This window comes from Electrona antarctica, assembly GCF_951216825.1.
Source record: "Electrona antarctica genome assembly, chromosome: 20".
Lineage (NCBI taxonomy): Eukaryota > Metazoa > Chordata > Actinopteri > Myctophiformes > Myctophidae > Electrona > Electrona antarctica.
Window position 1 is genome coordinate 37,597,566 of NC_136801.1, and position 13,324 is coordinate 37,610,889.

At 42.3% G+C, this 13,324-nt stretch overlaps 1 protein-coding gene across 1 annotated transcript in view; it reads left to right on the plus strand.

The window, feature by feature from the left end:
* plppr4b (phospholipid phosphatase related 4b) overlaps positions 1-13,324 on the plus strand; it is a gene marked incomplete at both ends in the record, with an annotated part of 63,777 nt that overhangs the window by 43,375 nt on the left and 7,078 nt on the right. Inside the window, 4 exons of the mRNA XM_079489259.1 lie at positions 3,305-3,362; positions 6,532-6,705; positions 11,188-11,358; positions 12,505-12,646. Coding sequence (XP_079345385.1) covers positions 3,305-3,362; positions 6,532-6,705; positions 11,188-11,358; positions 12,505-12,646 — 545 coding nt within the window. The remainder of the gene's footprint in view (positions 1-3,304; positions 3,363-6,531; positions 6,706-11,187; positions 11,359-12,504; positions 12,647-13,324) is intronic.

Consider the following 13,324-nt stretch of genomic DNA (forward strand, 5'->3'; position numbering starts at 1 on the left):
CTTGGCATAAACAGAGCCATTCTTTCCCATAGCAGCTTCATCTGCAATTGTCTGTGTTCTTATTTTTTACAACAGCACATTTTATAATAATAATTATTATTATTATTCAGTCAGGACAACTCAATAATGGTTCGAATATACATTTATTGAATGAGCAATATATTTATTATGGTTTGGCGATGAATTCTGCTTTTTAGGTACTCAGATCAAGTCTCCCGTACCTAAACAGCAGATCCAAAACGACAGGTGGTAGCTGGGGTGGTGGAGGGTGAGCAGCAAAACTTTAGCATACGGCAGCGCAGCAGAATCACCAGCAAGCAAGCAAGCAAGCAGGAGGAGGAGTGCAAACCCTTCCAGTTTAAATAGCCGGTATGAAGATGGAGTGAGTGTGTGATTGGCTGAGTGAACCATGTGTGTGAGAACGTAATGCTGAGCCGGCCCAATGAAGGTTTACTGACTGAACTTGCTCTGCACATGTCTGTGACAGGCTCGATGCTCATTTATTTACATAAATGGTGGTAAATCTAAACAGCATAAGGAACAGCATATCCGGACAGACGGACAAGAAAATCATTCATTAGTAATTCTAGACAAAGTATTTTAGCAATTTAGGCTTAGGGTTAATTTTAGTAGCAAATTATAATTTAAGGTCAGTCTTTGAACACACCATTGAACTTTAGGCCTGCCTATAGGCTACTTAAACTATTTTGTTTTAATCTAGTCTTAGCCAACTAAAAAATAATACTGGCATTAAAAAAACTAAAACATAATTGCCCAGACTCTTCTTCAACAAAGATGGCGAAAGCAAACATTCTTTGTTCTGTACTGTTCGGTACAAAACACTGAAGTCCTTAAACCAGAAACCTAAGCGCAAGCACGGGAGCAGCGCATGTTCGACCGCATGTTCGACCGCATGTCCGACCGCATGTCCGACCGTTGTGTTTCGCATGTCGGTCCGTTGGTGTGTCTAATCTGCCTGTGCATCCCGGGTAGGTATACCCTTACAAAAACATGCAGTAATCCTGGTCTCTAAACTGCCTCCCCCTGGCCAGCCAGGGCGCCTGATGGAGGGGAAAGGAACTGGTTTGGAATAACGTATTCCTTCCACGCGTTACGTCCTACCAGGGAAACTCCCCCCTGTCAGTTGAAAAGAAGTGGCTTGGACTCCTCATGCATAGAAGGAGGCATGAGGTATAGGTCCGTTAGCTAATTAATTGACACTGGGTGAAAAAATGGGTTGCAAAATGGGATAAAAAAAATCTGATATTATCAAACAAATAAATCGGACAATCAAAATCAAACGTGTCAGACTGTATATACATTTCCCAAAATGAAATGTATGTGCAGGGATAATAATACCCCCCCCCCCCCCCCCCCCTGCCCTACATTACATCAGTGATGTTTTCTCGCTTTCCCAGAGTCCCAAGACACACCTGGACTTGTCCAAGAACAGAAAGGATTATCTGCTAACACACACATGCGCACGCGCACACACACCCGCCCGCCCGCACTCGCTCACGCACGCGCACACGTGCGCACACACAAAGTAGGTCACAGCTAGGGATGGAGCTGTGTGTGAATAGACGGGGTAGAGGTTCATTTACAGAATGTAAGAATGTAATTAGCGCTGAACTCAGCAGTCACATTAGAGCGTGTTTAAACATGAAGGTCTGAATCACTGAATGCAGTGGCCGTGTGCTTTTCTTGTCGAAATGATGCCTGTATAGTGAAACAAGTGTCATTAGGGATAACGTCTTCTTCTTACTGATGCTATATGGAACTGTCATACTGTGATCTCATCAAATTCTACTTCATTAAATCATTTTAAATATGCTATATAGGACCTATTTGGTGAATAAAATCTAACAAATTCAATGACTTCCACTCTTACACCCACACACTACGCATAAAAAAAAATTCTACTAATATGTACTTTTTTATTTTTCATTTCATTCATTTTTCATTCATTTTTCATTCATACATCCATTGTTGTATTATTTATGTTGCCAAATATGTCAGATTTTTATGATTTCTTTGTATTTGTGTTATACCATCCGTGATTCAATGCATAAATCTGCAGCAGTGGAAAAAGTACTCAAATGTTTTACTTAAGTAAAAGTATTAATACTGCAATGTAGATGTACTCCATTACAAGTAGAGGTTTCATATTCAACATGTACTCGAGTACAAGTACAAAAGTATCGGCATCAAAATGTACTGTTCAAAATAATGCGACGCATTGTGAGCTTGTACAGTAGATCTGCTGTACTTGTACTTGTACTCGAGTACATGTTGAATATGAAACCTCTACTTGTAATGGAGTACATCTACATTGCAGTATTAATACTTTTACTTAAGTAAAACATTTGAGTACTTTTTCTGAACACAACACACCTGTACCAGGCCGATATTCAGTGTGCAGGCGTATCGTTCTTTCTTGTTGTAGATCTGCTATTTTCAAATGGTCAAAATGTATATAGATATAGGGTTGAAGTGGTTTTTCGGTATGTTTCCTAATCAAAATTAAAATCTACAAAGCAACATAGTAGCTGAAGGTTTCAAATAATTGTAGTGGAGTAAAAGTACAATATTTGGCTCTGAGATGTAGTGGAGAAGAAGTAAAAGTACTGACATTTTAAATTGGACATATACGTATAATACCTCAAAATTACAAAATGACTAAAAGTACTTGAGTACCGTAAATGTACTTAGTTAATTTACAACACTGCATTCAAAACGCACACATAAGTCACGCCACAGCAAGGTGTGAAATTGAGCTTGGAGGCTCGTTGGGTGCAAGCTCGCTCACTGCATGCACAGCAGCATCACGTGGATGCACTTTGAAGCAATGCATGTAGGACCAATTTGTTCTGCTGCCTAAAAGAACTGCACGCAATATGCAAGACGCTGCATATGAGAGACACGTCTGTCTGTCTGTCTGTCTGTCTGTCTGTCTGTGTGTCTCTCTGTGTGTCTCTCTCTCGCTCTCTCTCTCTCTCTCTCTCCTTGTTTCTGCAATGTATAGGAACCAAAACCCCAAAATAGACCGAATTGTACTATTACATACAGTATGGCTCTAACATGTATCTCTTTCTCTCTCTCTCTCTCTCTTTCTCTCTCTCTCTCTCTCTCTCTCTCTCTCTCTCTCTCTTCAATTCAATTAGCTTTATTGGCATGAATGTAATAACTACAGTATTGCCAAAGCATACAATGCAGCATAAAATAAAAATATAACAGAAAACAATATCAAACATACAAATAGAACATGAACTTAACTCTCTCTTTCTCTCTCCCTCTCCCCCAGAAAATCTTTCCCGTCTCAACATGCCACTTTAGCATCCTTCGCAGCTGTCTACGTCTCGGTGAGTAGCAAACAAACCAAATAATAATGAAAGGAACAAGGTTGAATCTGTCCTTTTGTAGTTTTGCCAGATGACATCGTTTTCGCCTGTAGTGACAGAAACCTTGCAATAGACGGTTAACTTCCCTTGCGCCTGTACAGAAAAACAACAACCTTAATAATAGAGAGTATGCACTAGGCATGCCACGGTATGAGATTTTACAGTACGGTACGGTGCCGGTATTGAAAACCTATACCTCGGTATTCCACGGTATTTATATTAAAAAAAAATAAAAAAAAAGATGCCCCCCCCCCCCCCCACCTATGTCTAGTGACTACCCCCACCTCCTTATAAGCCCTTTTTTGTTCCCCAACCTGTAGGCCTACATATCTTATTTTGTCATGTGACTTGTCATGATTATGAATTGGTTAACCAGGACCGAATGGAAACAAGACTGCAAGGACTTTTTTCAGTGATCCCTTTGGACATGTGTTTGACTGTACCCTATAGTGATTACATTTCTGCCAATAAAGTATTCAATCAATGAATCAATAGCTATTCCCCACTGTATTTCACTGTACTATGGCTCCCCCTAATGGCCGTTTTGTACCCTGCACGCTGGAGCAATCTGCTCCAGGTAGTGCAATCTGCGCATGGTCACAACTGCGTGTCTCTGTGTTGACAGTTCACACTTTTAGTTTAGTACATGTGGAAATATGGAATATACAATTGGATCTGGGTGTCTTTCAGCAACACTAACTCAAAGGTAGGAAGCAACTTTTCAATCTACTGCAGCTGTGTGGTGAAAATAAATGTTTTGCCTTAGTCTGGGAGTGGAGTTGCACTGCATGCGCGCAGCATGCGCCGCCCACCAACGCTGTATTAAAATACCGTAAACTCGGAAATCTCACGGTATCAACACCGTGGCTGTTCCTGTCGCGGTATTACCGAAATTCGGTAAACCGCGGCATGCCTAGTATGCACATGCATGATTTTCCCATCAGGACACGCCCCCTCATCTAGACTGAGTGGCAAAACATTGAGCAGCATGGAGTGTTGGAGTTTGGAAGCGCTCGTTGGAAATCACTCAACCGTCCTGCGTACCACCTGTTTCTAAATGTCACATAATGCAGGAGTCAGCAAAATGTTGTGTTATTGAAAACAAGCACTTCCAAACTCTGACACTTAGAAAAATAATCAAATGCAGGGCATTTCTTGACAGAAAGTAGCTCATAACGTTTCTATGGTGGATTTTCATGAAACAAAAACTTTGCAGATAGAGGATAATTCAAGCTTTTCGTTCAGCTGCAATGTTGGTGAGTTTAACATTGTTTAATGCAATCAGACAGGACTTTTCTGTTTGGATGAAGGGGCTGTCAAGGCCAGAAAGTAGTTTTTTGCCACTCAGTGGGCGTTCCCGCATAACTTCCAGGTACGATGATGTCACGCGCATACCCTCTATAACGGCCCAGGTTGGGTATAGGCGATAATGTCAGCCTATAGTTGTATGGTAGCTGCCGGTTTACAACAACACGACGTCTGCCAGACACAGACACACGCGCACACACACACACACACACACACACACACACACACACACACACACACACACACACACACACACACACACACACACACACACACACACACACACACACACACAGGGGCAAAGTGCTGACTCAGAGTGGAGGAAGGAAGAATCCTCAGGTGCCTGTTGAGCGACTGGCACGGAGTGTCGGTGCCCACGACACTGAGGTGCTGGGCACACAGCGGGCACAGGCTGGCATCATAGCAGTCCACGCTAAGAAAATACTGCTGACTCACAATGACTGGAGCACGACCGCAATGGAGAGAGAGGACATTACTCTCTCTCTATCTGTCCCCTTATCTCTCCCTCTCTCTCTCTGTCGATCAGCCTATATTATGTATACTTATAGAAAGTCATCTATAAGTCTTTGTCGTCGTCGTTGTAACGGAATTAGGAGAGCCACTCCCACTCCTGAACGGAGTGAGAAAAATGGACACGTAAAACAAAGCAAATGAGCATAACTGATATAGGCTAAACAAACAATCTCTGCCAGCAGCAACACAGGTTTTAAAGTATAGCAACATGTTTTAAATCTAGTTTATATATAAATCTATGGGAAAGACAGAGTATGGGAATACACAACCACACACACAGGCCCTATAGGAGGGAGGGAGGGAGGACTACAGGGGCTGTGACACCCATACACATTTCAACTAAATAAATATCACTTACCTCATACCTTTAAAGGACCACTTCACCACTTTTTTTCTACTCGGTCTGTGTCTCACAGGAGGGCTGTGGGCAGTTCAGAAACCGTCCTCCAGTGACATCATCGATGGGGAACACAAGCGAATAGAAACTGCAGGCTTTCTAGTCCTGAAAAGTTGCAATGCGAAAATGGAAGCCATCGTTCTCACGATAATGAGAATCTAAACATTTTTGTAAAAAAAAATCTTGTTTAAAAAAATCTGCCTAATGATGATGTCACTGGAGGACGGTTTCTAAACTGCCCACAGCCCTCCTAGCCCTCATAGCACTTCATAGTATATATGTACAGCATAGTATAGCATATAGTTTATATGTATAGTGTCATTATATAGATATGTTCTAGTTATAGTTTATATGTATAGTGTCATTATATAGATATATTCTAGTCACGTTCTTAGCTTACGCATGTTTCGCGATAAATGCATTTTACATATGTGATGTATTCCCATGCTTTTTGTTCCTGCTTAATGTAAGTCGCTCTGGATTAAGAGCGTCTGCTAAATGCCTAAATTGTAAATTGTAAATTCTATGAGACGCAGACTGAGTAGGATTTTTTTTTTGCCATTTTATCATGATTATTAGTGAGGACCTACCTATAATATGAAGATGGGTTGAAAAGTGGTGTGAAGTGGTCCTTTAACCCATTTTGGGCGGGAACCCCTTTTGGTGTTAGCATTATGTTATGCTTTAGCTATTGAAAAATAGCAGATTTACAAGCTCATAGCGCGCCACCGAGTGGCGCGCTACGAGCTTGTAGGTCTGCTATTTTTGAAAAATCGAAGAACGACTGACATAGAAACATAGCTTTTTCAGAAAACTGTCAGGATGTAGAAGACATTTTTAGAATCTGAAAATGGGTTAATGTTTCCCGCCGCCCTCCGTCTCTCTCTGCAGATGTACTTCAACAGCACGCTGACGGACTCGTCCAAGCTGCTGAAGCCACTGCTGGTGTTCTCCTTCGTCATCTGCGCCATCATCTGCGGCCTGACGCGCATCATACAGTACAAGAACCACGCCATGGACGTCTATCTGGGCTTCGTCCTGGGAGGAGCCATCGCCGTCTACCTGGTAAGAAAAAATAAACGCACAGTGTTGTTTTTGGCAGCAAATTTAGATTTTAGTTTTAGTCAGTATTATGCGTGTCTTAAAGGGATAGTTCAGATTTTTTTAACTTAAGTTGTATGAAATACTTGCCATTAATATAGTGGTTGCAACTGTATTAATTGATTGCCCGAGTCCTGTGGTGGGAGTTCTGCTCTGGTTTTGGTGAAATATCAAGTAGTTCCGGTCATTTTGTGGGGGGCACTGGGGCCACACAGTAAAAGTAAATGAATCCACAAAACGAAAGTAATTTGTATTGTTGACCTATTTCTAAAATATTAGCGCGACTTTCGTTCAACTTTGACCCCTCTATCACATGGGACTATTTTTTGGGCGTAGTGATATGGACACAAAAAACATAGTTCTGTGTGATAGAGGGGTAAAAAAAGAACGGAAGTTGCACTAATATTTTAGAAATAGGTCAACAATACAAATGACGTTAGTTTTGTGGATTCATTTACTTTTACTGCGTGGCCCCCAGTGCCCCCCACAAAATGACCGGAACTACTTGATATTTAACCAAAACCAGAGCAGAACTCCCACCACAGGACTCGGGCAATCAATTAATACAGTTGCAACCACTATATTAATGGCAAGTATTTCATACAACTTAAGTTAAAAAAATCTGAACTATCCCTTTAAGTACCAGGTCTTATTACTTAACTTAAGACCTGGAGGCGTGATCAATGCCACTTGGCTATTCTGAGTGGCCAAACAGCATTGACCACGCCTCCAGGTCTTAAGTTAAGTAATAAGACCTGGTACTTAAGACACGCATAATACTGCCATAGTCTCTTGAATAGTTTTCGTTTAGTTTTAGTCACATTTTAGTCACCTGGAATGTTTTAGTTTTAGTCGACTAAATATCTGCGCCAGATATTTAGCCATCAAGGCCCGCCAAAATACATTTTAGTCGACTAAATCACCTGTAGATTTAGTCGACTAAAATGTATTTTGGCGGCCCTTGATGGCGTCGTAATGACTTGGATCTCTTATCCACTAGTCCCTTCCTAATTTTAGTCTAGTTTTTATTTGTTGACGAAATTGTCAGTATTTTTAGTCTTAGTTTTAGTCATCATAGCTGAGTTTTTATTTAGTTTCCATTTAGTTTTCATCAGTGGAAAAAAGGTAGACGACGAACATTTTTCATCTTAGTTTTAGTCGACGAAATCAACACTGGTTCCCAAACAGTGGTGACCAGATTTGACTGAGAGACTGCCATCGCGCAAATTCCAGCTTTTCACCAGAGGAGAAAACCTTTTTTTTCTTTTTTTTTTTTTCAAAATGAGTTTATAGCACAGGCAGACTCTTCACATCCTAGAGCATGTCTGAAATAAGTGTCAGAGCTGAAATCGACATGTAAATATGAAATAAATGCTTAAACATGTAGCTAGGTGTAATGTTAGAGACCACAGAAGTGAACCTTTCAAGCCTGTTTTCTCAACTCGCTGTTTTCTGCAAGACATTACTCTATAAGCCATATCTCCAAAACTGGTGCGTCAAACTGAACAACCAATATGTCAATTTGAAGCTATGATTCCCTGCTTTCACATGACATGAAAACACGAAAATTCAAAAAAAATCCAATGGCAGTCCCTCAGTCAAATTTAGTCACATGGTTTATCGGGACCCATTTGTGGGCCGCAGAAACATTTGTATGGGTCCCTTGTTTTTTTTTGTTTCCCTACATTTAGTTTTGAATTATTGTTATTTCAAAACATTTACAAAAACATTCCCGAATAATGTCAATAATTTCAGGAAGAAATAAAAGAAAAATCAAAGCAATTGGAACACGTTTGGGAACCACTGAGAGAGAGAGAGAGAGAGAGAGAGAGAGAGAGAGAGAGAGAGACAGACAAGACCCCCCCCCCCCCTCTCCAGAAAAAAATATTTGAGTCAAATATATGCTTGCAAAAAAAATTAATAATAATAATCCACACATTTTCACGATTTTTCAAAAAGACCTACAAGCTCAAGCCCTTGTATATCTGCTATGTTTGAATAGCCCCGGAACCCACTTGGAGAACCAATGTCAGCAACATCTTGACTGCTATTCCATTAGGGCAGGGCAATATGATTGAAAAACATAGTGTATATAGCTACTGTGTGTGTGTGTGTGTGTGTGTGTGTGTGTGTGTGTGTGTGTGTGTGTGTGTGTGTGTGTGTGCGCGCGCGCGCGCGCGTGTGCGTGCATAATTTCACGATAATTTTCATAGCCCATCTGCAATTTCTTTGTAAGCTATTTTTTTGCGTGCGTGCGTACCACACTAAGAGACACTGACTCTATCAAAGGCACTTACTAGTCTAGTGGAGCTTCTCCTCTTTTGCAACATGCATCAGAGAAGCGCCATGATTCACACAGCTGCCATCTTGACAGCAAGGTGTTAACTAGGTGCAACTTCCCATTGACAGCCCATTCATCCAAACATCTAATTGTATCAAACAACGTCAAACTCACCAACATTGCAGCTGTAGCAAAAGCTTGAATTATCCTCTTTTAGTATAGAGGACCTGGCTAAGATATGTATGCACTTCATTTAGGAGAGAATATCTCAACTGTTCTGGGCTAATATGACTCCCGCAAACAACTTGGGAACTGTGAAAAATTCTCTATCCGGGGCGAAATACCCGAAAATGACCACGCTCTTTTTAAAATGACCACTTGACTACTTAGAAAATGACTCTATCTTCTAAACCGTTGGAGCTACAAATTTTCTGAGGTGCTCAAAATGTTCAGAATACTCATGTTTGTTGAATCCGTGCCCAAGCCAGCAACCCTCCAGGTCATCATAGTGGCCAAATCCAATATGGCCAAAGGTATTCTCCGTGAGGAATCTAAAGGACGGAGCGTGTGTGTGTGTGTGTGTGTGTGTGTGTGTGTGTGTGTGTGTGTGTGTGTGTGTGTGTTTGCTCGCGCGTGTTTTAAACAATTTAAATATACTGTTAAAATGTGATACCTTTGACTAATGCTCAGCATACATTATTTAGCTATTATGCTCTTAGCTCTTATGCTATTATTGTCTTGTTTCAATACAATTACATCTGTAGTTTAAACATTTATGTTTTAGAGATAGTCGGAAAGACAGGAAGCAGAGCTGGAGGTAGCAGAGACTAAAATGTTGAGGTTCTCTCTGGGAGTAACAAGGATGGATAGGATCATGAATGAGTACATCAGAGGGACAGCACATGTCAGATGTTTTGGAGATAAAGCCAGAGAGGCCAGACTGAGATGGTTTGGACACATACAGAGGAGGGATAGTAAGTATATCGGTAGAAGGACGCTGAGGTTGGAACTGCCAGGCAGGAGGCCTAGAGGAAGATCAAAGAGAAGATGTATGGATGTAGTGAAAGAGCCCTTTCAATAAAGCCCTTTGAATTTAATTTAATTTAATTGAATTGAAATATTGGAGGCAGACTAGCATGGTGAAGTGCTGTATACATGTTCGTATTAAGGAATGGTATTTTTTTCCCTTTCTTCCCCCTAAACATCCGGCTTATAAGAGCACAAGCTCCTATGATGTGCTTTTAAACCTTCATTCAGCCCAGGACACTGAAGGACAGATGAAACCATTGGACGACAAAACTAGCTAATGGATGTAGACGGAGAATTCTTTCTTTGGTGTAATGGACAGCAGCCACTTGAAGAGGGCGGTTTTCTTTGATGTTGCAAGAAAGATGTATTGGCGGTGCTCTGCGGCGACATGGGCATAAGGGCTGTGCTTGATGCAGGCCCTTTGTCTAAGACAAATTTCTTCCTCGGGAGACAAATAATAAAGAACCTTGAACCACTCAAAACTCAGAAATAGCTACAAAAACAGCTCAAGTACCGATACTTGAAAGCTGCATTATTCTGAAAGGAAAGAGAAGTACACAACATTTTTTTTCTTTTTTCTTTAATACTTTAATACTTAAATACATCTGTGTGCGCGCGCGCGCGCGCGCGCGCGCGCACGCACGCACGCGCGCACGCACGCACGCACGCACGCACGCACGCACGCACGCACACACACACACACACACACACACACACACACACACACACACACACACACACACACACACACACACACACACACACACACACACACACACACACACACACACACACACACACTTCACAAGTGTAAATAATGTATTTGTTGTATTTGTTTTTATTATTTTCCATACATATGTTTGATTACTTTGTCTCGTTACTATTTGTATATTATCTTTGGTGAGAACCACATATAAGCCCTCCATGGGTTTCTTTTCTCACCTGCACATACTTCCCTTTCATTACTTTTTTTGTACTGGTTTTATTGTGCGAATAAACTAAACTAAACTAATATAAAGGGAAGTTGCACCTGGTCAGAACCCTGATGGCAGCGGTGTGCATAAGGTCAATAGAATGCCCTGCAGTCTGACACCAGTCACCCCAAAAAGTGTCCTTCTCTTCTCCGTCCCGTCCAGGGCCTGTACGCCGTGGGGAACTTCCAGCCCAGCGAGGAGGGGGCCACCGGCGTGCCTCCGCCTCCCCGGGGGGTCCACTGCCCCCCCTGCTCCCTCCCTCACATCAGCCAGGAGGCGGTCCTGCACCACATGCAGATGAAGGCCATGGCCGGGAACCACCACCACCACCAGGTAGCGCCTGTCACCTATAAGGGGTGGGGCGATATGGGTATACCTCACAACACGATATCTGTTAGGGGTGGGGCGATATGGGTATACCTCACAACACGATATCTGTTAGGGGTGGGACGATATGGGTACCTCACAATACCATATCTGTTAGGGGTGGGGCGATATGGGTATACCTCACAACACGATATCTGTTAGGGGTGGAGCGATATGGGTATACCTCACAACACGATATCTGTTAGGGGTGGGACGATATGGGTACCTCACAATACCATATCTGTTAGGGGTGGGGCGATATGGGTATACCTCACAACACGATATCTGTTAGGGGTGGGGCGATATGGGTATACCTCACAACACGATATCTGTTAGGGGTGGGACGATATGGGTACCTCACAATACCATATCTGTTAGGGGTGGGGCGATATGGGTATACCTCACAACACGATATCTGTTAGGGGTGGGATGATATGGGTATACTCACAATACGATATCTGTTAGGGGTGGGGCGATATGGGTACCTCAATACACGATATCTGTCAGAGGTGGGACGATATGGGTATGCCTCACAACACGATATCTGTTAGGGGTGGGGCGATATGGGTATACCTCACAATACCATATCTGTCAGGGGTGGGACGATATGGGTACCTCACAATACGATATCTGTTAGGGGTGGGATGATATGGGTATACTCACAATACGATATCTGTTAGGGGTGGGGCGATATGGGTATACCTCACAATACCATATCTGTCAGGGGTGGGACGATAATGGGTACCTCACAATACCATATCTGTTAGGGGTGGGGCGATATGGGTACCTCACAACACCATATCTGTTGTTTTCAACATGGAAACGATCAGGACAATTATGCAGAATGATCGCATCGCGACGCATTGTGAGCCTGTAGTAGATCAACTATTTTCAAATGGCTGAAATGTATATAGTGGTTAATGTATGTTTTGTAATAATAATCAAAAATCTACAAAGTAACTATAGTAACTAAAGTTTTCGAATAAATGTAGTGGTGTTAAAAGTACATACATTTGCCTATGAGACGTAGAGGAGACGTATAAGAAAAACTTTAAGCAAATAAATGCACTTTCGTTTCTTTCCACCACTGCCTTATATCACCACCACCACCAGCAGGGCCTGCCCGCCTCCTACTCCGATGGCCTCCTGCACCGGGCTCTCCAGCAGCAGCAGCAGCTGGCCTCCGGCTGTGGCGGGGACACCTTGAAGCGCTCCAGCGCCGACGTGGACGTGATGTCTCCCCGCAGCCCGCTGGGTGAGGATGAAGGACCGTCGGCCACCAGGGGGCACTGGAAGATGTCTGTAGGGGGGGGTAGGGGGCCAATGTTCTGGGGAGGGGGGACGTGCACTCAACATTTTGGGTTTTTTGGGCGTAAAATGGCGTACAAATTAGTTATTAAGCATCTACGTTACTTCCCAAATTTAAATACGTTAGTTGTAATAGGTATACATTTGTGTATATAGGCTATACATTACATTACATTACAGTCATTTAGCAGACGCTTTTATCCAAAGCGACTTACAATAAGTGTATTCAACATAGGTAGGGAACAAAAACTACTAATCACCAGAAGTCTTTAGTGCATTTTCTGCAAAAACAAGCAACCAAGAGTATACCTAGCTCTAAGGTAAAAGTGCAATATATCAGCTACCTATTTCCTTAAACAGATGAGACAAAATAGCTAAATCAAATGAGCAAGAGCTATAACAATTAAGTGTATCGACTAAACCAGATCCAATAAACAATACAACAATAGAAAACAAGCGTTCGTACAACTAGTTAACAACAAGTAGGTCAGGCAGAGAGGAAGGGTAGTGTTTCCTGAAGAGGTGGGTTTTCAACCTGCGGCGAAATATGGGCAGTGACTCTGCTGTCCTAACATCAGTGGGAAGTTCATTCCACCACTGTGGGGCCAGAACAGAAAAGAGTCGT